The 25575-nt window shown below is 37.1% G+C and overlaps 1 protein-coding gene across 1 annotated transcript in view; it reads right to left on the minus strand.

The window, feature by feature from the left end:
* Positions 1-20337, minus strand: part of GC (GC vitamin D binding protein) — a 33741-nt gene extending 13404 nt beyond the window's left edge. Inside the window, exons 1-6 of the mRNA XM_038556296.1 lie at positions 20110-20337; positions 8326-8395; positions 7631-7763; positions 5117-5328; positions 3865-3997; positions 3485-3579 (exon numbers count right to left, since the gene is read on the minus strand). Of these exons, the coding sequence (XP_038412224.1) occupies positions 3485-3579; positions 3865-3997; positions 5117-5328; positions 7631-7763; positions 8326-8395; positions 20110-20167 (701 nt within the window). The 5' untranslated portion in view covers positions 20168-20337. The remainder of the gene's footprint in view (positions 1-3484; positions 3580-3864; positions 3998-5116; positions 5329-7630; positions 7764-8325; positions 8396-20109) is intronic.
* Positions 20338-25575: the final 5238 nt, after the last annotated feature.

The raw sequence follows: 25575 nt of genomic DNA on the forward strand, positions 1-25575 counted from the left end.
GTCTGGAAGTATAATACCGTAATTTCAACTCTGTCCTCAATAGCTGCATGGAACACATCTGCTATGTGATGGATCCTATGTGCTAGAGCCACTATTCAAAATTCAATCATCCCCAAGGAATCATTTCCTATTTTTTGTACTGATATGTAGTTTTTCTTTTTTTTTTTTTTTTATGCAAGACCTACCTACTTGAAATATACTTTTAAAATGTTAGATACAGGGGGATCCCTGGATGGCTCAGCGGTTTAGCGCCTGCCTTTGGCCCAGGGGGTGGTCCTGGACTTCCCGGGTCAAGTCTCACATCAGGCTCCCTCGATGGAGCCTGCTTCTCTCTGCCTATGTCTCTGCCTCTGTCTCTTTCTCTGTGTCTCTCATGAATAAATAAATAAAATCTTAAAAAAAAAAATTTAGGTCTAAAAGAGCAATAAAGTACTAACATCCCTATTCATAAGGCCAATATCCTTTTTTTTTGTGGCCTTTCACTGTACTTTTAAAAATGGTTTATGGGACACCTGGGTGGCTCAGCGGTTGAGCATCTGCCTTCGGCCTAGGGCGTGATCCTGGATGTCTCAGGATCGAGTCCCGCATCAGGCTCCCTGCATGGAGCCTGCTTCTCCCTCTGCCTGTGTCTGTGTGTCTCTCATGAATAAATAATTTTTTTAAATGGTTTATAAATTCATTTAGAAACTAAAGATAAAACAAAAAGGAATAAGACCTATGACCCTAGATCACAGAATAATAAATGTTGGTATTTTGGTGTATAACCTTGAAGAATTTTCTAAGGTTTATCAAGTATTAAGTATTTCATAAGGGATTATGTATACTCTGCTATACTATTTATACATTTGTCTTTTTCACTTAATATATCAGGGATATTTTCTATATTAAGTATTATTTTTAAATTGTGACAAAAAATTTACTTTGCCATCTTACCTTTTAAAGTATGTAGCTTGGTAATGTTAATTTTTACTATAAATAAGTATCTGTAAATATAACAGATTTCTGGAATCTTTCCATCTTGCTAAACTGAAACTGTATATCCATTAAACACTGACAGCATCCACCTCAGTCTTTTGGCAACCACCTTTTTACTACTTTAGATATTACATCTAAGGGGAATCATACAGTATTTGTCCTCCTGGTACTGCTTATTTTGCTTAGCATAATGTCTTAGCATTCATCCATGTTGTAGCATGTGACAGGCTTTTTTCAAGGTTGCATATTATTCCAATGTATGTATATACCGCATTTGCTTTATTTATTGGTAGACATTTGAGTTTCTTCTATCTCTTGGCTATTGTAAGTAATGCTGCAATGAGCATGCGTATGAAAATATCTTTGAGATTCTACTTCGAATGCAAAGGTGGGATTCTATTTTTAAATTTTTGAGGAACCTCCATACTGGCTGCACCATTTTGCATTCCCATTAATAGCGCACGAGAACTTCAATTTCTTCACATTCTTGCCAACATTCATTTTCTGTTTTGGTAGTAGTCATCTTAATGAGTGTGAGGTGACATCTCATTGTGGTTTTGACTTGCCTTTATTTTATGATTACTAATGGTGAACATCTTTCCATATGCTTATCGGCCATTTATATATCTCGAAGAGAATTGTTTAAACAGCTTGATTGAAAAAAATTGAATACTTTCTTATTGAGTTATGGAAGTTCCTTATATTCTGGACATTAAACCCTTATTAGATATACTTGTAAATATTTTCTCATTCTGTAGGTTGTCTTTTTACACACAGAAGTTTGTTTGTAGTTCCATTTGTCTATTTTTGCTTTTGTTGTGTAGGTCATTTCTAAGAAAGCATCACCAAGTATAATGTTCTGAAGCTTTCTCTTTCATCTAAGAGTTTTATAGTCTTAGACCTTATGTTTCGATTTAATATATTTTGAATTTTAGTATATGTATAAGGTAAGGGTTCAATTTCCTTCTTTAGCATGTGGATATCCAATTTTCTCAGCACCATTTGTTGAAGAGACCATCCTTTTTCCAGTGTGTAGCCCAGCACCCCCATTGAAATTCATTTGGCCAAATATGTAAGAGTGTATTTCTGAGCTCTCTGTTCCATTAATCTCTCTCTATTTTTTTAATGCCAGTACCATAGCATCTTACTACTGCCATGTAGTATATTTTGAAATCCTAAAATGTGAGGCCTCCAACTTCTTTTCCAAGATTGTTAAGGCTACATAGAGTCCCTTGACATTCTATATGAATTTTAGGATGCTTTTGTTTTTAATATTGCTGCAAGAAATGCCATTGTGATATCGATAGGGATTGTACTAGATCTGCAGTTTGCTTTGAATAGTATGAACATTTTAACAATATTATTCCATTCAAAGAGCACAGAGTGTCTTTACATTTACTTGTATCTTCTTTAGTTTCTTTTACCAATATTTTATATTTTTCATTCTACATCTTTTTACAATAGAATTATAACAAACCATATGGCATTCTCATATAGATATACTGTAATATGAGTGTTCTCCATTGTAGGGAAATTTCAGAAGACTCTAATTTTTTCATATTTAAAAAAGAAATGGTGCAGCAATATATTAGCTAAATCTTTGTTCACATTCAATGCTACTTACCTGAGATAAATTCCCACGCTAATGCAAGTATAAATTAATGATTAAATTAGTTATATATTTTATAGGTGGTTTTATATTACAAATCCTTATGTTCTACTTGCCAAATACACTATCTTATTGCAAAAGGAAAACTAAAGGGGAGGTCTAAAGAAAATGCTATTTTAGTGTTTGAGTATATCTATTGGAAGATATTTTTAAAGGACTCATGAAAGTAGTTCCTCTTAACATTAGAGAACCTTAGAATCTGATGCCAGCACAAAATAGATTTGTTTGTTTGTCTTTTCATTGCCATTAGAGGAAAAAAAAGCTTGCAGATCAAAGTAAGAAGAATTAGAGACTGTAGAGACTGAAAAGATAAATCTGCAAACCCCAGAAGTCTGAGATAAGTGTTAACATAGAAACTGTCAAAATTAAAATATGGTGTTAACTGTAGCCCACAAAAATCACAGTGAAGGTTACAAATAAAGTCAGTAATTAGAATACATTCACTAAGCTTAAGAGATACACGTTATATATAGAACAAAGCTTCATGTAACAAGAATTCAGGAAATCTGATCTCAAGGAAAAAATAGGCAAAGGAAATAACAGATGAACAAAAAAGTGATTTTTAAATAAATACTGAGGAAACAATTTCTGGTGATATACCAGTTTTCCCATGAATATGTGGAAAAGGTTGATTAAAAACAAATCTCATGTTTTACAACATAGCTGTGTTCTTTATCCATATTTAATGTAGATAAAAGAACTGGACTGTATTTTTGAGAATTATAGGAGTATAAGACAATAGTGTATATATTCTATTAAAAATATTTTCTTAGAGAATCCTAATATTATGGATAGTGTAGAAGCAAACAGCTAAACATACTGATGGTGCTTGATCTTTACCTGAGTCTTGATTTCTCCTTCCCATAAGCAGCATATTGTGAACAAATTCTATTTGACATAGTGGTGAGAAGTGATAAGTGTTTCATCTGGAGTCTCTAGGAAATAAGTGAGAGAATCCTATTATTAGATGGCCAAGCAGTGTTCAGGAATGGCAACAAGAAATTATTTTTTATTACTACAAAACTGAATTCTGACAAAAGAAACTTACTAATATTCCTTTCCTAGAGGTAGTTAGGTTTATTTTTCCAATGGATACAATGTAAAGGAGGCATTTTAGAAAGTTTTACTGATTCCAGAATCTGAACTTCCTTATTTAAATTGGATGGCATTAGTAGAAGAAAAAAAAATAAAATATAACTGCATAATAAAGTGATACCTACCTCTTTCAAAAAGCAAGCTGTTGGACTTGATGAGGTACAGCAGGACCCTACCATAGAGAGATAACTCTTGGTGTAACCGACTAAGAGTGATAGAGGGGCTTGTCCATAATTAATGGAATATTCATACATAAATCTGTTGGGAGGGAAAACAGGATTGGTCAAAACATTTGTGGGAAGCAGAATCTAGTTTTTTTATAAGCACATTGATGAAAAAAGGATGCATTATGTTAGTTCTATAAAAGGTGCTCAGGATTTAAAGAATCGGCAAAATAGTAGTCACTTTTAATCAGTATTTTCATTAAAGTAATGTCTTAAATTTCCATACGGATTAATTGAGAGGAGGGGCTATTTGTCTCTTTACTGGCTCATGGTAATTGCTTATTAGTGTTGATTGAACAAGTTAAAATAAAACACATTTACGTTTCATTATCTATCCCAGTTTACTATTCTTGATAATTGCTACGTATACACTTGCTTATTTGCTGAAATTTTTAATTTTTAGGAGCATAAGCCCTTAAGGGTCTATAGGAGACTCTGAAATCTTGGGCAAAACCTTCTCTGAAAATTTCCAGGGATGAGAAAGCCAACGAATTTTTATAAAATCATGACCTTAACTTCAAACTTCCAAAGCCAATTTGAGTGACATTGAATTTGACTTTTGTATATGTATTTGTCATTATCATAAATAGAATTGTATTGCTGTGCACATTTTAAATGCTTAGTGTTCACCAAAGCTTAAGTTTTTTTATTCCTACATCCCTAGAAACAGTTGTCAACGTGGCCTATGATACCACATAAGTGAACATGTAATTTTGACCATCTCATTGTTTAACATTCATGAGGAGCCAGATTATATATTCTTATATTAGTCTTGAAAGATCACAAAAACTAACAAAAATGTGGAAAAAATCTATCTGATGCAGTATGCATAAGGGATCCCTAGCATAAGAGGAATCACAATAGCTGTCAAATATTTGAAAATGTCACATAGACAGGGAATCTAAGTGATTCTGTTTCAGACAATAGAACTAAGTTTGGGACTTTTAGAAAGTTGACTTCATTTCTATCTGAGAAAGGTATTTACAATAACCAGCACTGGCTGAGATGAGAAATCTTAGGTAAGAGTCAAGTTCTTATTGAAAATTGTCCAGGTTGCTGTAGAAGAGGTGTTTGTATAGAGTAGGGCATTAGATTCAACACACTTCTGATATTTTTTTGCCTTGAAGTTTTACTTAGGATACAAGCAGCTTACTTCTCAGCAAAGTCTTTGGGATCTTTCCTGAATGCCTCACATATTTCATCATTTGTTGGCTCTACATAGGTAGGAAATTCTTGTGGCTGGTGCTTCAGGGCAGCCATACAGAGTTTGCGTTCAAGGCCCTCTCTGGTACAGCACTCAGCAGTTCCTGGGTGTACTGGGAATGGAGAGTCCTTTTCACAGGACCTGGCAGACAATGCTGAGGTCTAGAATAAGAGAAGAAAAACAAGTCAACTCCTATATGGAAGTTTCCAGGCTTGTAGTTCTCTATTCAATATGACATCTTAGTCTTAAATTTAAAAATTCTCATTAGTAATGAACTGTCTGTGCCAAAAGCTCCATCGGGTGACTTATCAACATGACAATTTGTAATAGTTATAGGCAAATGCAAGGTCTTATGTTAATAAATGACTCAGACAAAAACAGAACCTTCATTAACAAGTGTGGACTGTGTTTGTAGCCACTGGAGGTTTTATCCTTCTCCATGTTTCTCTAGGGAGATATTAAGTGAGGTCATTTGAAAAAGCTCCACTGCTAATTCTGATATCCACCTGCTTTCTGCTGCAAATAACCCAGGGAGAAGGAGCATCTCCTTTTATTAAATGAGCAGACTTAATTCTTGACAGCTTTAGTCTTCTACATTTGTTTGTATTTTTTTACCCAGTCATTCTGCAGTCTGCTTTTGCATCAGAATCAGAGTATATGAAATTCGGTGCCTGGGCTGTACAACGCAGAAATTCTGATTCATTAAGTCAAAGGGGAGGCCCAAGGATCTGTTTCCCAAAGCCTTGGTATTTAGCCTTGGTATTTATTCTGATGTGCAGCATAGGTTGAAAACCACTGGGGCAACTGAATGTACTGCCTCCACACTGGCACACGGATAACACTTGGGCCGACTAAGCCCATGGTAAGGGCACCACCAAAGCAACTGCAGCAGCAAAATGTTATTATTGGAAAAGATCTGATATTTGGAATAAATGTAGAATTGAAATCCTTCCCATATAAAAACCTATCTTGGGATATACTTGGGGAAAAGTGCCTTGATATCCTTATACTTGTAAGTTTGTCACCTTCTAAAAACACAACTTCTACGGATCTTTCTTATAAATGAAGGAAAGCGACATGATGAAATAGTTATATAAACCAAAAGTAAACCTCTCCTTCTCTCCTACACCTACTTTCCATCAGACTCTCCGAACTTTAGGAATTCTTAGGAACTCTTTTTATCCTTATCTCTTTAGTCAGTGAATTCCTTTTCCATTTCTTTCCCTGGCAAACCTGTTTTTTTTTTTTTTTTTCTTTATTACTGTCTTTCCAAAAAAAAAAGTTTGAAAAGATTCAACATATTTTAAAAAATGCTTTGAACAAACAGGAGAAAGAGGAAGGTGCTTTGAAAAAAAGTGCCATCTCTGTTTTATCATCTGTCTCTACTAATGTGGAGCTTATCTCTGGTCAAGGGATCAGGGACACCAGGGTGGCTCAGTGGTTGAGCATCTCTTTGGCTCAGGTCATGATATCAGGGTCCTGGAATTGAGTCCTGCATCAGGTTCCCCACAGGGAGCCTGCTTCTCCCGTTGCCTGTGTCTCTGCCTCTCTGTGTCTTTCATGAATAAATAAATAAAATCTTTTTTTAAAGGGATCACTTAGCAAATACATGAAATATAAATAAAAATGTATTAGTGATCACGATTGGGAGTTTATTTTAAGGTAGGGCAGAAGGTCAAGTTGAAATAAATTTTGGGTTTTATGGAACTGGTGGTGGAAGAAAATGATTAAAATTCTTTAGAAGATACGTAAGGGCCAGATAAAACAATTAATGGGTAAGAATCATCATTGTGTAGAATATATTCTAATCAGGTCTTTGAAGCATGGTTTCTACAGGCTTGAGCAAGAAGATAGTTGTCTGTGAAGGTCTTTATCAAGATGCATCTAAATGTACTTTGCATGAGGCCTCATGACTGCATTAGGAAATTGCTAGAAATACCTGTGGTTTCACCTTTTCCAGCTCCTGTTTACTTTTTGAAACCCTGTCACTTCGGCATTTTAACTTCTGCTTTTATACTTCAAGGGAGAACCTAGGGTGTGTGTGTGTGTGTGTGTGTGTGTGTGAGAGAGAGAGAGAGAGAGAGAGAGCATGTATAGCAACTTTTGAACCCCCAAATAATCTGAGGCCAACACTAAATTATTCTGGGGCAGTTGGTATCAGTCTTAACATGATAAATGTATGGTTATGGGTAGGCTTTTAAGACACACAGAATATATTATTACAAGAGGTTCATGAATTAATATATGTCCGAGTTTTCTCATTTGAACCTTGTAGGACTGATGGGCAAAACTAATTAATTTTACTAGAATAAGCCTGGGATCTGGGAGGAACAGGTTTTCTAAGTATCCCAAAGTTGAAGTAGATGGAGTTGCTGTCTAAGATTTCTCCAAGATGGGTCATAACGGGTCTTTCTTGGCTTCTTCTCTGGGCCACCATGGGCATGGGCAAGCACATAAACCTACCCTGTGGTCATAGCAGTCCGGGTCGGCCCCTTCAGCACAGCAAGTTTCTGTCAAGGAGACAACTTCGTTCACGAGGTGACTGATCTGTTCAAATGTGCTACTGGGAAACTTTCTGCTATATAAGACCATTGATCTGAGGAAAATAAGTCAATATATTTAGAATTTTAAAAAATTTCACATTTGTACTTTTTTAAACATGAAATATTTGTTCAGTGTTTAACAAGCATATTGTATACCTTCTTTAATGAAAAGAACATGAGTTTGACTTTTAAAACTTGGGGTTTTTTTCCAGACAAACTTCCCTTGTAAAATGGAAGTTGGATTTGGGGGTTTTATCTGAGCAGCCTCCTGTTCTTTCCTCTCTTTGAGCCTCCCCCATAGACCTGTTCTGTATCTTCTTATCTTTTTTTGCCATGGTCCTTCTATATACTCTTTGCATTCTAATTTACACTGGAAAACTATGCTTATTCCCTTAACTCTATTAATAAACTTACTGCTAACAAATTCTCAGACCCTAGTAACAATAATCAACTGGAATCTTTGGATGTCCTCCACTGGCCTGACATCTGTGGCCACGTTGGGTTCTATCTTTTTAAAATGTTCAGAGAATGGTTCAGCATGCTGAATTGAAGTTCCCTCACACATGGCTTCATTCACATTTCACTCAAGAGAGTCAGGGAATACCTCATACTTACAAAGATGTGAAGTCATCTTTTCCCAGATTGGCAAGTTCCTTGCAAACTTTTTCCTTCTCATAATCTCGGCCTATGAACCAGAAATAGAAAAATCTATATCTTTTCCTTTTTAATGAATGTGGCATTATGTGTACATCTTCTACATGATTCACCCAAGGTGAAAGTAGCATTTTTCTCTATATACAATTTCATTTTGGGGGGCCTTTCTAGCTGTTTTCTTACAGATCAATTTTGTGGTCTGCTATAAATTATAATGGACAGCAGAACAAATGCACTAATACTGAATAAAAGCAGTTAAGTCAAATGGTATCAGAACCTATTGATAATGACAAGCATTCTCTTAGGTCCCTTCTTTACAGTAATGCTAAAATGGAACTTTTTATTCTTTCTTTGTCTTCATTTCACCAAAGGCATTGAAAAGAACCAAAATAAATAAATAAATGGAGAGTTTGTCTACATATGTACATAGTGGAGAGCTAGTTCCACTAATGCAGGACTTTTAAGGAGGTATGTGAGCTGGTATTGCTCCATTACCCATCTCCAAATTCTATCAAGGAATGCGAGGAATTAAGCTGAGGGGAAAAAAATCAAAATTTGACCACTTTCTCCAAGAAGTAATTTGCCTGTGCAGTGGGTTTGGAGAAATGAGTGGAGAGTGCTTCCCTTCATTGCAGGCATGGTGCAGGGCTTAAGGGAAAACATTCAGGCCTTGATAGATGACTTCTGGAGTTTGGGGCACAATGACAAGTGTCTGATTCAGACTAGAGAATATTAGAGGGTGAGAAGGGCTGGTGGAGTGGCCTGGGGGCAACAAAGGGTGAGGAATTTGAGTGAGAAGCTGTGCTGTGGCCTACGGACCTGATGTAGATCAAGCAGGAGAGCAAGACAGCCAGCAGTTGTCTTAATTTTGGGAGTGGGGGTAGGCACTAGAGAGCAGTGGGCTGCCAGTAGTGGACACCTCTGTGCAGAGGAGACAACTTAAAATCTTAAGGTGTTGGTTGAATGTAAGAGATTCCAGAAATTATGCTGCTTACCTCTCCTGCTAGCTTCTCCCTTGCCTGTGGTAACCTTGGAAGAGGTAAAAGCAGTCTAGAGAAGGGGAGGAAGGAGGAGAGAACAGGCAGAGAAGAAAAGTGTACATGTCTCTTATTGCCACCATGGTCAACAGGACTGATATGGGGGGAGTAGCTTCAATTTCAAAGGAACTTACACGTTTGGCTACTGAACAAACCAGACATTCCCTGACTATTAGAAGGTAGTTATTTTGAAGTTCAAAAGGACAAGAGGACCTCTTTATGTGAACAGAAAAATCATTAAACCTACTCTTAGGTCCATTCAAGTGGTTGGGAAGAGCTAGTTCCCACAGGAGGAGGTAAGTTCTTTAAGACCCACCCGTTCAACATACCTATTACATAATACGATAGGGTGGAGGTATGGAAGCAGTCCATGGTGTTATTTCCTGATTCATCATTTATACCAATAAGTCTAGGAAACATTCCAACATTTTATGATATAGCTTTTGGGGGAAAAATGTAAGAAGCATATAAATGGTCCAGTTTCTAAGTGTGTTCAGGATTAGTAAGTGTTTTTTTTTCCTGGATTTTAAATATTAAGCAATCGATCTCAGGTGATAAAATGGCAACTTCTGTCATGACGTTTCCCCTCTTAGGGTGCCTTTACCTCCCACAGTTACAGCTCTGAAAGCAGGAACATAAGGAAGCCAGGGTAGATTGTGGTCTTTGAAGGTTTGGAGTGGAGGGGATACTGCTTGGATATAGGCTGGGAGGAAATTTTTTTTTTTAACTTTTTGAAAATGTTCTCTTTAGGATGTGTTAGATTTCTGACAAAAACTCCCTGTAGAGGAAGCTGCTGCACCTATATCTTTCAGGTAGAGTGCTCAGAGTATTTTACTGCTGTGGGAAGACACAGAATTGAGGGACAAAGACATTCCTAAACAGCAGTTTGTGTAAGTGAGCCCCTCATTTACACATTCCATCAAAATCCTAAAGGGTGGGAGGGACGCCTGGGTGTCTTAGCAGTTGGACGTCTGCGCCGGGCTCAGGTCGTGATCCCGGGATGCAGGATCCAGATCCTGCGAGGAGCCTGATTCTCCCTCTGCCTGTCTTTTTCTCTCAGTCTGTGTCTCTCGTGAATAAATAAATAAATAAATCTTTAAAAAAAATCCTAAAGGGTGGGAGAGAAACTACGTTCAGATCTCACATTATCTAGGAAATCAGGATAAGACAGCAGGATTGATAAAATTAACAATGGAATATGAAAAGCCACTTGGAATGAACCTGTTAAAGCTGAGGACCTTCACATCTAGTACATCTTCTAGAATGTATTGACTAGTTTACAAGGTCAGATACTGTCACAGTTTCAAAAGGTCAAAATAATGCCAGAAACTTCCATTAATCATTAATGGTATTCAATGAGACTGGCGATTAGGGCATGAAGGAAAAAATTAGGGGAGATCTGTCCTCCTATAGTGAAGGATGTACCATTAGGATGTCCATAGAGTTATTTTATGTTGTTCCTAAGGTAGAGCTAAGAAAAACAGCTAGTGGTAGATCTTAGTTCAACATACGAGAACTTTATTATAGCCATGACTAATAAACAATGAACAGTTTTTTTAGGAAGTGAGTTTGTTTTGCCCTGGAAATAATCAAGTGTAATTTAAATAACCATATGTATTAAAGATTCCTGAATTTAGTACAAGATTGTATCCTTATGATCTGTAAGATCACATCCAAAGGATTACAAAATCATTCCTTTTAGAAATAGTAAGAAATTGGTGTGCCTGGATGGCTCAGTCGGCTACGTGTCTGCTTTCAGCTCAGGTCATGATCTCAGGGTCCTGGGATTGGGCCCGTGTTGGGCTCCCCACTCGACTGGGGAAACTGCTTCTCATCCCTGTACTCCCCTATCCCCTGCTTGTATGCATGCATGCACTCTCTCAAATAAGTAGGAAAAAAAGAGTAAGAAATTATATGGAATCTCTTCTCTTTCCTGCACCGCCCCACCCCCTGCCCAAAGCTTACTGCATTTTATTTTTTTTAAAGATTTTATTATTTATTCATGAGAGACACACAGAGAGAGAGGCATAGACACAGGCAGAGGGAGAAGCAGGCTCCATGCAGGAAACCTGATGTGGGACTTGATTGTGGGACCCCAGGATCATGCCCTGAGCCAAAGGCAGATGCTCAACTGCTGAGCCATACAGGTGTCCCAGCTTACTATGTTTTAAACTGCAAAAAAATAGTCCCAATAATAACTTTTCTCTTTTAAATGCAGAGAAGCTAACTTTGTTTAACAAAGTTTCCCTATAAAAAGAAGTCATTTTTGTTACTTTGATTGCAAACATTCAATAACATGAAAAGTGAGAGCCTATATTCAAATGGTATACTCATGATGAACATTTAAAGAAATATTTTGTTTCTAGCCTTCCAGATTCAGCTCTCTCACTTCACCAAAAAAGAAGCTTCACTGTGTTACGGGAATGGGAGTATATGTGAACGTAGTATAACTGGATACCACAGATTATCCCCTGTTCAATAGCTTTAATTAAATCAACTGGTATTTGCACTAAAATGCATTAGAATCCATAGGTGTTAGGTACTGCTTTAGTTAGAATGCAAAATAACAACAGCAAAATGGTGAAACTCGATCAACTACATGACTTAAAATGGTTTGGGAATCATTTTTGCTGAAAATTCAGCCTTCGGGTTGACAGAAGCAAGGAAGGAAACTCAAAAGAGTCACTGAGAAAGTCTAGAGTTAAAATATGAGGGTAAAAGTCTCTTAAAGAAATAACCTGTAGAGGAAGCTGTTGTACTATGTATCTTTCAGGTGGAATACTCAAAATATGTTTCTGATTAATTTTTTTAAACTTATTTCTCTACAGAGATCTATAGATTACAAACCTAAGCAGATACATTAATTATTTTCTCATGGTCCAAAAACCAAGTACTGAAGTTAATTTGCAGTGTGATTATTACAAATTGATTCCTTATTCCATGGAGTACTGCTAAATGTTTTCATACCAGTTGAACTCCCTTTGATTCATATAATTAAATCCTATCTCGAATGAATGGTAAATGACAGTCTGTTCTTTAATGTTCCATGTGTTTATGAAGAAGACAATCTGAACTTTGATACAACCCCAGTAAATATTGGCATAATCTCAGTGACTCTGGTGAAATCAGGTTCACATCAAGTGACCCCTCAGCACTAAATGTTTACAAATTTCATTAACAGAATTTTTGCTTTTTGCAATAGCCTGTCCCATTTCTACCTGTATTGTGAAATATTCTGGTAAGTTGTATCTAATTCAAGACTTCTGAAAACTTTATTTTCAGGAAATTTTTATTGCTTCGTGTACTTCATCTCTCTCAACACCGCTAACAACATTCATACATGCAACAGATACGTTTTGAAGACCTGCTCTGTACCAGGTTCAGTATTAAATACAGAATGGAGAGCAAAATAGATCTATGTCTGCCCTCATGGAACGTTCAATCTAGTGGGGATAGATAATAAGATACTACCATCTTGTTGCAAACTTTGTTAAAAAGTATATTTTGAAGCTTTAACTACTGTTAGAATATTTCTCTAAAACAATTTTGATCTCCTCTAAAAGCTGTTTATATACCAGGAGTGGTGGCTGTACCCTAAATAACACTGAATTGAGTACATGCTTCTGCAGAATGCTAGAAATTGCATTGTGTTACTATTTTCCTATTTTGTTCTGGAGAATCCTTGGTTTTCAGTGTTTCGTTGGGCATTCAGTATTTTGTAACTTCATTTCTTTGGCATTTTCATTTCTATTATGCATCGATAGACTTATCTGTCAGAATATGTCAGTATATTTGAGGTGTGTGTGTGTGTGTGTGTGTGTGTGTGTGTTTGACTTTATGGTTTGTAGTATCTATTCCAACTGGTCAGGCTAGATGTTGATATCACATTGCTGGACTGATTTAGGAAGCTCCCCTAATTATTGAAGCTAAAGAAAACTACCGATTTATTACTAGGAACATTGTCAATGGAGAAATGACAAATTAATACTTTATTTCATTTATCAGGCTTTTTAAAAATTCTCTTTTCTACTGACATTTCTCATCACAAAGCATTAATGTGGTTTTTCATATTGATAATGATTGCAGGCAGGTATGCAGTCTTCTGGCTTTGAATCAATAGAAATTCAATCCTTTTAGTACTAAACCTAGAACTCTACATGACATCTATAGATTAAACCATCTAGAGGAAATTAAATTTACGTCTTAGGATTCCATTAGAAGAATAAAGCTTCAGTTTAGACTTTGAAAATTAAAAAAACCAAAAAAAGGAGATGTGTGGACAGTTTTGGTCAGTTGCCCAAAAACTATAATTACAGTAGAGAATGACCTCATAGACTCATTCAAATTTAACAACCTTGGGTCCCTGCAGGTGGTCACCTACATAAATGCTACACCCACCAAAGTCTTAAAGGAGGCATTCTTCCTCCATACATCTCATTCCACCTCCCCTTCCCTTCACAGGTTGGGCACCTTGTTCATCTTGTTATTGACAAATGCTTTTGCAGGGGTGAAGATTAGCGAGCAAGTTTCTTTCTCCCACCTTTGGGATATGTGAGGGTGATAGCTTCTGCATCTTGACTTAGAAATTTAGAATGCATTGCAGGACTTAGGGTTTGTTTGTTTGTTTGTTTGTTTTTTAAGATTTTATTTATTAGAAGGAGCATGAGCAGGGGGAAGGGCAGAGGGAGAGGCTCAAGCAGGTTCCCCGCTGGGCACAGAGCCAGACTCTGAGCTCTATCCCAGGATGCTGATGTCTGGATCATGACCTGAGCTGAAAGCAGACCTTTTAACCAACTGAGCCACCCTGGCGCCCCCAGGCTTAGTTTTTAAAGCAATATAAGAATAAAACGGTGCCATGCAAAAGACTCTGAAGCCATCAATATTTAAGAAATTGAAGTCTATTAGTAGAGATAAGCATATAACATCCACAGTGCTCATTGCCATAGAGGAGATTGAAACAAAGCATTCCAAAACTTCAGAATGGAAGAGGGCTTTGAGAAAACCTCATGAAAGAAACTATTGCTTTAAGTGGAGCATGAATAATGGGCAGGATTTTAACAGAAGTAAATGAATTGGGAGAAGTAATTTTAAGTGGAGAGAACAACTTGAAGAAACATCTGAAGTTCGAAAATCACAAGTCCTATTTGGAAAATGAGTAGCCCAATAAGAAAACTGAAATAATGGATTTTAACACATGCTTGGTAGCCAAAGTTTTACTTTTTAGGTAATGGGATATCTATTGAAATATATTACTGTAGAGGGATTCAAGGAAGACTAATCTGTGATTTAAGATGGTCAGCACTACCTTTTTCATAAGGTTGTTTCATGAAATATGTTAATCTAAGTGAAAATGCTTTGCACATCTCCTGTCTAATGTGATAAACATTCCATGTTAGCAACTTCATATAGCAAAATCCAATGATATACAGGATACTCTATAACCTCATGGTATGGGTATCCTGTGATTTGCTCCAGTCCTTCTGGCAGATGGTAGGTTAAATTACTTTCTGGTGAGAGGAATATGGGAGAGAAGGTAAAAATAGAAAACTCCCAGAGAGCAGGGAAATTAGTTAACATGCACCCCAGTCATCTCCTGGCCCGCTCTCACTGGATCTGGCAAATAAAACGGTAGCCTGTCAACACTGAGATGTCTTGGCTCAGTGCTCCTTTTCTCTGGGAAGTCTCAACATGTCACAGGACTCAGAAGCCTACTGTACTGGACTTTTATTGCTACTGTAACAAATTACCACAAATTCAGTGGTCTACTCAATACAAATTTACTCTCTTGTAGTTTGACAGTTCCTTTTGGGCTAAAATCAAAGCGTCCTTAGGACTATGTGCTTCCTGGAGGCTCAAGGAGATCCTCTGTTTCCTTGCCTTTTCCAACTTCAAGAAGTGGCCTACATTTTTTAGGTCCATTTTCAAAGCCAGCAATTTTTCATCTCTCTTTTTTCCTCAGTCATACCTTCCTCTGAATCTGTGCTGATTCTCTTCTACCTTAAAGCACCTGGTGATTACATTGACCCTGCACAGATAACCTGGCATTATTTTTCTATTTGAAGGTCAGCTGATTCGCAACTTTTTTTCTTAATTCCCTTTTGCAGTGTAACCTACCCTAATCATAGGTTCTGGGCTTTGGGATAAAGGCATTTTTGAAGGGCCTTTATTCTGCTTACCACATATTCCTATTTAAGCCTGAAGTCACCAGCAGGTGGCTCTAAACAGAGACCAGAATTGGGGTGGATTTGTATCAGACAGCCTGATCCATGGAATCCTACTTGCAGTTACAGGATTCCTCATTTCATTAATCTCTCAATAGTGATCCTGACTTTTATGCAGTTCATTTTTTTTTGGATTCCAGTTACAATACAAAGCCTGATAATCTAGCATTTTAGTATGAATTGACTGGGGAAGAGATGGGAGATAGGGATTTGATTAGGAAGCCATTACAATAGTCAGGTAAAGGGGAATAAGGGCTTGGACAAGGACAGTGTGTGGGAATGAAGTAGATACGAGAGGTAGTGTTCACAGGCCTTGAACTAGATACATGTAGGAGATAAAAGAGAGAGGCAAAAGGGGGTTCTGAGGAGGTTGTCTATAGCAGAATGCTCTGTACAAGGCTGATCTATTTCAGGGATGAAATTGGTAGAATATTGAAATGATTGGCGATAGATAGCAAAAATGAATACAATAAAATCCAGGAAGTCTCTACGGGTTTGATCATAAACAATTCCAAGGTGATGGTCCTAGAATAGGGAAGTTAGAAGACAGAGCCAGATCGTGCAGTACAGATGAGCTACGGTTTGGATCAGTTTCAGATGACCATAGTAGGCAGCATGGATTTTACTTAACTCCCCCTAAACTGGTGCTAGTGTATTAGTTTTCTCTTTTGTTCTTAGATTACTGAAAGATTGTTCAGATATCTGTCCCTTGAGCAGCAGCAAAGCCATGATGGTGAGGACTGTCTTTGTAAACCTAACTAATCTCTGTAAAATTCTGATCTTCCACTTACTAGCTTGGTTTCCTTGGATAAGCTACTTATCTTCCCTCCTACAGATTCTTTCACTTTTAAAGTGCGTTGATCAGGGTGTTGTAATGATGAACAAAATCTATTCAAAAGATCTTGAACATGCTGGCATATTGTGAATATTGTCTTTTATCCAGTGCATAGACTCTTAGACCAGTGTTTCACAGTGGGTACTTTATAAACCTTTATAATTACATAGTTTACTGTTTATAAGAAAGATGTCTATTAGGTGTTGTAGTTGAAATTTAATTTTCCTTAAATACTCAAAACTACCTTCTGAGATAGATACTCTAACAATCCTAATTTTGTGATTTTACATGCAAAAACATCATTGAATGCATATTACATGGAAAGTAGTATTCTAAAATGGGGAATCAAGCAAGGGACAAAATAAACTCCTTGATCTCATGGAGCTTAGGTTCTTAGGTTAGGTTTACATTTGTTATGATAAACATATGAACAGCTGGTGATCCAGGCAAGGTGATGAAAAGAAAAATAAAGCAGGGTGAGAGGACAGAGAAAAATGAAGTGGTCAGTGCTATTTGAGAAACGTTGATCAGGGAAGGCTCTTCTGTACATGAACTTGGAGCAGACACATGAAGGACATGAGGAAGGGAGCCATGTGGATGTTAGGGGGATCTGCTGGGGGTGGGGCTAGTGCAAGGCCCTTAGGTGCAGAGTGTAGTGTGTGGGATAGTGTAGGGGTCTGTGGCTGATGCAGGGTGAACCGGAGTGGTGGTGGTGGGGGAAACAGAGTGGGGTAGTTGGGCATAATAAAGAGTTTAAGAGGCCATAAATACCCAGGGAGAAGGGCAATCAATGCCTCTTAAAGATTCTTTATTTATTACTCCTAGATTAATCTCATGACCTTTAGAAGCCTGCATCCTTAGCCTATACTATACACATGATGGTGAGTGCATCCCTGGCATTATACGTTACAGTGGTGGAGTGTCACAGGGACCTTAACATTGCCTTTGATGATGAAGTCAGCTATCTCTGCAACTTTAGCAGCTCCTCATTTTCCATCCTGGCTAAGCCTCTTTTGTGCTTTTACCCTCCATGCTTTGTGAACTTGAATCAAGCCATGCTTGTTCATAGGACTTTTGCAGCTCTGTTCCGTCAGCTTGAAACACTCTTCTAGATCTCTGCATGGCTGTCTTTCCATCATGTAGATCTCATATCCTAGGTCACTCCCTCAATAACCGTTATGTAGATTTTGTAGAGAGGATGTAAAGACCTCTCTGTGAAAATAGAGAAGATACCTACTTCTCTTGCATTCTGTACAACTATGTTCCTAAATCAAACTTAGGGCAATTTGTTTTTAGTATGGCTGCTAATGAAGGGGCAACTTGTAGAAAAGAGAAACAGTGATTCAGTGGTGACTGGTGAGTTTGGGATAACCCATATTGTCTAGGGCTGACAGGCGAGAGAGAGAAGGAAAAATGCAGCTTACCCACCAACCCAAAGGACTTACTTTCTTCTTGCTATTTGATATCCTACAGAGTAACAATACGGATGCTGAGAATGCAATGCTTAAAGCAAAAAGGAAAATATTCATAATATCCTTTTAGTGCCAATAACTCCTATAAAATGCAGAGATTTATTTCCTGTAGTATTATTTCCTTAGTAATCATGTAGCTGTGTCAGCAGCCTTCCTGCTTTCCTGGGAAAGATGACATTTTAGATTTGAGTCCTGAGAAAAGAAACTAAGTGGAGAGGCAGTTGGTGCACACAGACTGCTTGCCTCTCATGATATAGCTAAAGTGGATATTTTCTTATGACTCCTTCCAGATTTGGCATGTTTGGTAAAGCCCTTATCTTCCAAGATGTACCAAGGGCTTATGAACTGAATCTCCAGTGCCATTTGATGGGAGAGGACTGGCATGACTGGAGACGATATTCATGTCGAGCTATAGCAATATCCATCTTAAACCTGAGGTTTCCCAAAGAACACTTCCATGGGCTCTGAGCATTTTAGGAAAGAGCCATGTGTTTGGGAAACTGGGTTAAATAACGTTTCTTTCTTGTATGACTTCTAATAACCTTTAGGATAACAAAGACATTGATCTTAAACCCACCAAGAAGGGCTAATGCATGGCTTCATTCTTAAATGTGTTTGGCCACAGAAACTTTTCCAAGATGAGTCTTAAATGAAATACACTTTCAAAAAGATGTTCTGGATACATACCGTGGATTGTTGGTCCACTCTCTAGAACTATATATAATAGGCAGAAAGAACTGCGACCCAAACTCCTAGATTTATGATCTATGATCTATGACACCTAAGTAATCTGATTGAAGCTGATTGTGAAGTTTCAGACCTTTAAGGAAGCTGAATTGTAGTTTTTAGCATTCAATTCATCAGAAGCTGAGAGAGTCCTGAATGATGTCAAGAGGGTGCAGAATATTATTTTCCAGAGGACACTTAAAATCCTTGGTGGTGAAGCCAATTTACACTTACTGAGTCAGCAGTTCAAAATGACTCATGCCCCATGCTATGGCATCCACACATAATCCCAGGACCTTGCCATTACTAGATCTTCTGTGTTTGGAAGATTTTGAGCTGAACCTATTTCAGTAGAATTTTTCAGGTCCAGATCTCCACCAAGGAAGCCTTGGGCAAAGGAGTAAGCTTTCAGGGTTTCTTAGGAGTTGGCTTATTCAGAGATCTTAAAAAGGACACAATTTATTTTATTTATTTCTCAGACTTCATAGTTTAATATAAGGACCCTAGCTTGCTTAAGAATCTATAAGTGAGTAACTTAAAATTTGAAATAACTCGAATGACAAAAGATCAAGGAAAAATTAATGTAAAAAAGAAGAGCAATAAGCTAATTAATGTCATAGTAAGAGACAATTTCTGGGGTACACCTTCTGCTACTGATATGGATATTACCATGTGACTTGGGTGAGGCTGTTCACTGACATCCCTAGATGGAAGTTTGTTATCCAAAGCAAGATGAATGCAGATTTCCTTATAAGCATTGAAGAATTTGCTAGAAAGGTAAATTGGAACAGATTATGGATTTTGCAGCTTGGGAACTTCTCATGAAGTTGTTTCACATATTTTAGCTTGTAACATTTGAAAAGTTTTTTACACATTGTTCAAAATGAAGACACCATTTGAAAAATATTAATGAAATATATAGCTTAATTATCTTGATGGTCATGTTTCATATCTATTAAATTCTTTCATGTGGGATCTTTCAGAAACTATGATGCATTTTCAAATATTACATGTACACAGAATTCCTTGAAGAGGATCAAGGATCTTAGCTGACTTCATGCATCATTGATAAGTTATATTATTCTCTCAAAGATAATAAATCTTTGAAGTCTGGGGTGGGGGTGGGGGCGATGCACAGTAATGGACCACAACTTCCATTAGCATTATCTTTTGACAACCAAAAAAATTTCTAATTTCAAGCAATTCCCTCCAGATCTTGGTTTTCAAAAAAGCAGGGAAGGATAATTGAAAAATTATGATTTTCCTTTTATGAGGTTCTTGATTCCTTGCACATTCCAATTCAATGCTATATGCCACATTTGAGCTCAGATAAGTGCCTCTTTGATGCTTACAACTCTCTGTTCTTCATCTTTTATATAACTTTTAAAAACAATATTAGAAAATCCAGACTACTAAGAGCTCTTATAAATGATCACAGTACAGGAAGCTCTTACCTCTTTCTAGAGCATGCACAAATGCTACAGCAAACAGAAAAACCAGGATCCTCTTCATTTTTCTGCTGGCAAGTTCTGTAACTCCCGTCTCTTGTACGTTACCCAGTAAAAAGTAGCAGCTCAAAGTAACCAATTCCCTTTTACTAAAATTCTTGACTATGAACTAATCAATTATTAATCTCTACACAAAAGCAAGGGCATCATCCTTGGCCCACAAGAGAGAAAATAATATCAATCAAGGCAAATAGACATCCTGGGGGAAAATGTAAGTGATATTAATCATTAACTTTGTCAAACTGCAAAAGAGTCAGGGAATACATAGAATTTTTTTTTTCTCACTGCTGCTTTTTACTAAAATTGACTTAATATATTAATTGGCACATTTCCCTCCCTTTCCCCTTATAAGGTTATGTGTCTTTGGATCCTCCGTATCCTTCTCATACATAAATGGAAACCTGGAGGTTTTTGTTGTTCTGTTTTTCTTTCTTCAAATTTACTTCAAATTAAGGATTACCTTAAAATACTGAAGATTAGATATATTTAAGTTCTAAGGCAGTGTGGTGGGGACATGAGAAGCCAATTTTTTAAAAAAGATTTTATTTATTTATTCATGAGAGAGACAGAGAGGCAGAGACACACGCAGAGGGAGAAGCAGGCTCCATGCAGGGAGCCTGACATAGGATTCGATCCACCCCCTGGGCTGAAGGCGGTGCTAAACCGCTGAGCCACCCGGGCTGCCCTGAGAAGCCAATTTATAACAGTTGCCTAGTTCCATAATCTTAATGTTGTAAAATTTTATTGATGATGGTGGGATAGTACATTATGCGCTATTACTTTTTGAAACATTGACCTATTTTAATATTTTTTAAATTTTATTTTATTAATTTATGAGAGACTGAGCATGAAAGGGGGAGAGTAGAGGGAGCTGGGGAACCTGACTCCCCACTGAGCAAGGAGCCTGGTGCAGGGCTTCATCCCAGGAACCCAAGATCATGACCTGAGCTGAAGGCAGACACTGAAATGACTGAGCCATCCACACACTATCTTAATACGTATTAAAAATAACACTTGAAGTGAGGCAAATAACTAGGGTGGTGGTGGTGGTGGTGGTGGTGGTGGTGGTGGTGGTGGTGGTAAATGACTTGCTCCAAACCATAAAAACTAGTAGCAAGTCTTGGATTCCCCAGAGCTCATTTAAAGTTCTTTCTGTGGGGGCACCTGGGTGGCTCAGTTGGCTAAGTATCTGCCTTAAGCTTGGGTCATAATCTCAGAGTCTCAGAATCGATCCTGTCCTGCTTCAGGCTCCTTGCTCAGTGGGAGTCTGCTTGTCCCTCTTCCTCTGCCCCTCCTCCTGGCTTGTGCTTGCTCTCAAAATCTTAAAAAAAAATTCTCTATGAATTCTATAAAATTAGTATATTTTTGGATAGCATAACTTGAGAGAGCTCATAGCGGCTTTATGGAATGCGGACAAGGGAACACTTTACAGAAGAGGGAACCAAGTCCCAGATAGGTTTTCTAACTTGCCAGGAGAGGCACAGTTATCATTCATCCCATCATTGGAATGGGATCACTGCCTGGGTCTAGCCCTGTTTTCCAGAAAAAGGGTCAGTTAAGGATTGCTACACAAACTCTGAAATCAAATCCTTACTCAGCTCTTATTGGCTCTGTAACCTTGGGAAGTTTTGTCTAAGCCTTATATTTGTCTATATTTTGTACTGTTCAAAGATTAAATTTCTGCCTACTAAAAATCTTCTAAACTTTTCCTTTGGCTAAACTACGAATTTGCTTTGTAAATTGTAATTTTGTAATTTGAAAAAGTTTTAGTCTTATTGTAAACTATCTGGAAATCAACTCTAAATGAGGGCCAAAGAGTCTAAAAATAAGAGAAACCCAGAGCTCAGAATATCTGACAGATTAGTTTCCATTTTTAAGATAACACAACATATGTACTCCTATAGTTTTTTAAACAGCATTTTAGTCATCTTTTGGTTAGTTCATTCAAAGATAGAGTATATTATTTCCCATTAAATTTGCTATAGGGTTTAAGATCAGTTTTTTCACTAAAAAAAAAAAATAACTTTATCTCTGCTTTTGCAATAACCTCTACCATTTCTGTTTAATGACAAACTACATGTAGCAAGAATTGCAACATCTCATTTAGATGTCCTCTTGAGCAATCTCTACACAGCTTCCAAATGCATTCTCTTGGTTGAGTCTATCTTTTTCTAACTGAAAATTGGCTCTCATATGCTAGTAGCTAAATATATGAACCTTTGCTCCATTTTATTTCTATAAGTTTCCTTAATCTTTCAAATATTGATTGCTTACAATAGTTCGAAATTTGGGAAGAAATAATCCTAATTGGCTTAAATGAGAAGTCCCTTGTTGCAATGACTAGTACATCTGACGTGTTAGAATAGCAGTTATGGCAACTTAATTTTATTACTGAAATAGATGTTTAAAAAGAATTATTTATTAAATATTTAAGCAATAGAATTTTGCAGGAGTGGTTTTGCCTGTGAAGAATTGATAGTTGTAGTTGGGGCTCTTAGCTGGCTCAGTTGGTAGAGCATGTGACTCTTGATTTCAGGCTGTAAGTTCCAGCACCACGTTGGGTGTAGAGATTACTTAAAAACAAAATCTTAAAACAAAAACACCGAATTGAAGTAGTCTTCTGTTTATCTCGCCATTGGCTTTGGAAGAAATGTAGGTTTCTTACCTAAATAAATCTAGTTCTAAGCAAAATTGTGAGACAAAGCCCATCTTTAGTTCTTTCTCTATTATGTTTTCTTATTTTAATAACATTTAAACCATATACTATTTACCAGAGCTGTATTTTGAACATTTCTGTGCTACTATAGGCTGCTAGACTTTTCCATTATAGTATAACAGTAGAAATTACTTTCGAAATGATTTTATTTGCCAGATTGTTCTTTTAATTCAGCTTCTCTTATGCTATTAAAGTGCAGTATCAGTACCTTGACCTGATGAATGACCTGAATAGATAGATATTAGTAGCATAAAGTATGTATTATCCTTAAAGGTGATGTGCAGAGTAGGAATAGAATATGATCATCATTGCAGGGTGTGCATTTTTTTTTTTTTTAAGATTTTACTTATTTGAGAGAGAACACAGCAGGCAGAGGGACAGAGGGAGAGGGACAAGCAGACTCCCCACTGAGTGGGGGTCCTGATGCAGGGCTCAGTCCAAGGACCCTGAGATCATGACTTGAGTCAAAGTCAGATGCTTTACTGACCGAGCAATCCAGGCCACCCCTGGTACTCGCCCTCCCCAATTTTTATTTTAATTCCAGTATAGTTAGCAGGCATTGTTAAATTAGTTTCAGGTGCACAATATAGTGATTCAGTACTTCCATACATTACCCAGTGCTCATCACCAGAAGTACACTCTTGAATCCCCACCACCTAGTCCATCCATCCCCCCACCCACATTCCCTCTGGTGACCATTAGTTTATTCTCTATAGTTAAGAGTCTGTTTCTTGGTTTGCATCTCTCTCTTTTCTCCCTCTTTATTTGGTTCTTAAGTTCCACATACGAGTGACATCTTTGGTATTTGTCTTTCTCTGACTTATTTTGCTCAGCATTACACTCCCTAGCTCTAACAGTGTCATTGCAAATGGCAAGATTTCATTCCTTTTGATGGCTGAAAAATATTCCAATGTATACATCACATCTTCTTTCTTCTCTTCATCTGTCGATGACTACTTGGGCTGCTTCCATAATTTAGCTATTATAAACGATGCTGTATAAACATAGAGGGATATGTGTATCCTTATGTTTTAGTGTTTTTATATTTTGGGGGTAAATATCTGCTGGTGCAATTACTGGATTATAGGGTAGTTCTGTTTCTAACTTTTCAAGGAAACTCCATGGTGTTTTCCAGAGTGACCGTAGCCGTTTGCAATCTGACCAACAGTGCAAGAAGGTTCCTTTCTCTCCATATCTTTGCCAATACCTGTTTGTGTTTTTGACTCTAGCCATTCTAACAGGTGTAAGGTGATATCTCATTGTAGTTTTGATTTGCATTTCCCTGGTGATGAGAGATGTTGAGCATCTTTTCCTGTATCTGTTGGCCATCTATATTGTATATCTTCTTTGGAGAAATGTCTGTTTATGTCTTCTGCCCATTTTTTGAGGGGTTTTTGGTGTTTTATAAATTCTTTATATATTTTGGATACTAACCACTTATCAGATATGTCATTTGCAAATATTTTTCTCCCATTCAGGAGGTTGCCTTTTAGTTTTGTTAATTGTTCCCTTTTCTGTGAAAAAGCTTTTTATTTTGATGTCACAATAGTTTACTTTTGTTTTTATTTCCCTTTCCTCATGAGCCATATCTGGAAAACTGTTGCCATGGCTGATGTCAGACACGTTTCTGCCTGTGCTCCCTTCTAGGGTTTTTATGGTTTCAGGTCTCACATGTAGGTCTTGAATCCTACATGTGCTTATTTTTGAGTTTTTGTGCATAGTATATTTTGAGTTTACTTTTGTGTATAGTATAAGTGGTTCAATTTCATTCTTTTGCATTTAAGTGTCCAGTTTTTTCCAATACCATTTGTTGAAGAGACTGTTTTTCCAGCTGGATATTCTTTCTTGCTTTTTTCAAAGATTAATTGACCATATAATTGTGGTTTATTTCTGTGTTTTCTATTCTTTTCCATTGATTTATGTGTCTGCTTGTGACAGTACCTACTGTTTTGGTCACTACAGCTTTGTAATGTAACTTGAAGTCTAGAATTGATACATACAGCTTGGCTTTTGTTTTTCAGAATTACTTTGGTTATTCTGGGTCTTTTGTGGTTCTACACAAACATTAGGATTGTTTGTTCTATCTCTATGAAAAGTGCTGGTGGTATTTTGATCAGGATTGCATTAAATGTGTGTATTGTTTTGGGTAGTATAGACATTTTGACAATATTCTTCCAATCCATGAGCGTGGAATGTCTCTCCATTTTTTTTTGTCATCTTCAATGGCTTTCATTAGTGTTCTATAGTTTTCAGAGTATGAGTCGCTTATCTCTTTGGTTAGGTTTATTCCTAGGTATAGTATTGTTTTTGGTGCAGTCATATGTGGGATTGTTTTCTTAATTTCCCTGCTGCTTCATTAGTGTTGTATAGAAATACAATAGATTTCTGTACATTTTTTTTATCCTGAGATTTTGCTGAATTTATCAATTTTGGTAGCTTTTTTGGTGGAGTCTTTCAGGTTTTCTATATATAGTATGCTGTCGTCTGCAAATACTTAACGTTTTACTTCTTCCTTGATGATTTAGATGCCTTTTATTTCTTTTTGTTGTCTGATTGTTGTGACTAGGACATCTGGTACTATATTGAACAAAGGTGGTGAAAGTGTGCACTCTTGTCTTGTTCCTGACCTTAGGAGGAAACCTCTGTTTTTCCTGCAGGGTATTCTTTATAGGTGGACCATTTTCCTGTTCTTGACT

The sequence above is a fragment of the Canis lupus genome, chromosome 13, assembly GCF_011100685.1.
Source record: "Canis lupus familiaris isolate Mischka breed German Shepherd chromosome 13, alternate assembly UU_Cfam_GSD_1.0, whole genome shotgun sequence".
Classification (NCBI taxonomy): Eukaryota; Metazoa; Chordata; class Mammalia; order Carnivora; family Canidae; genus Canis; species Canis lupus.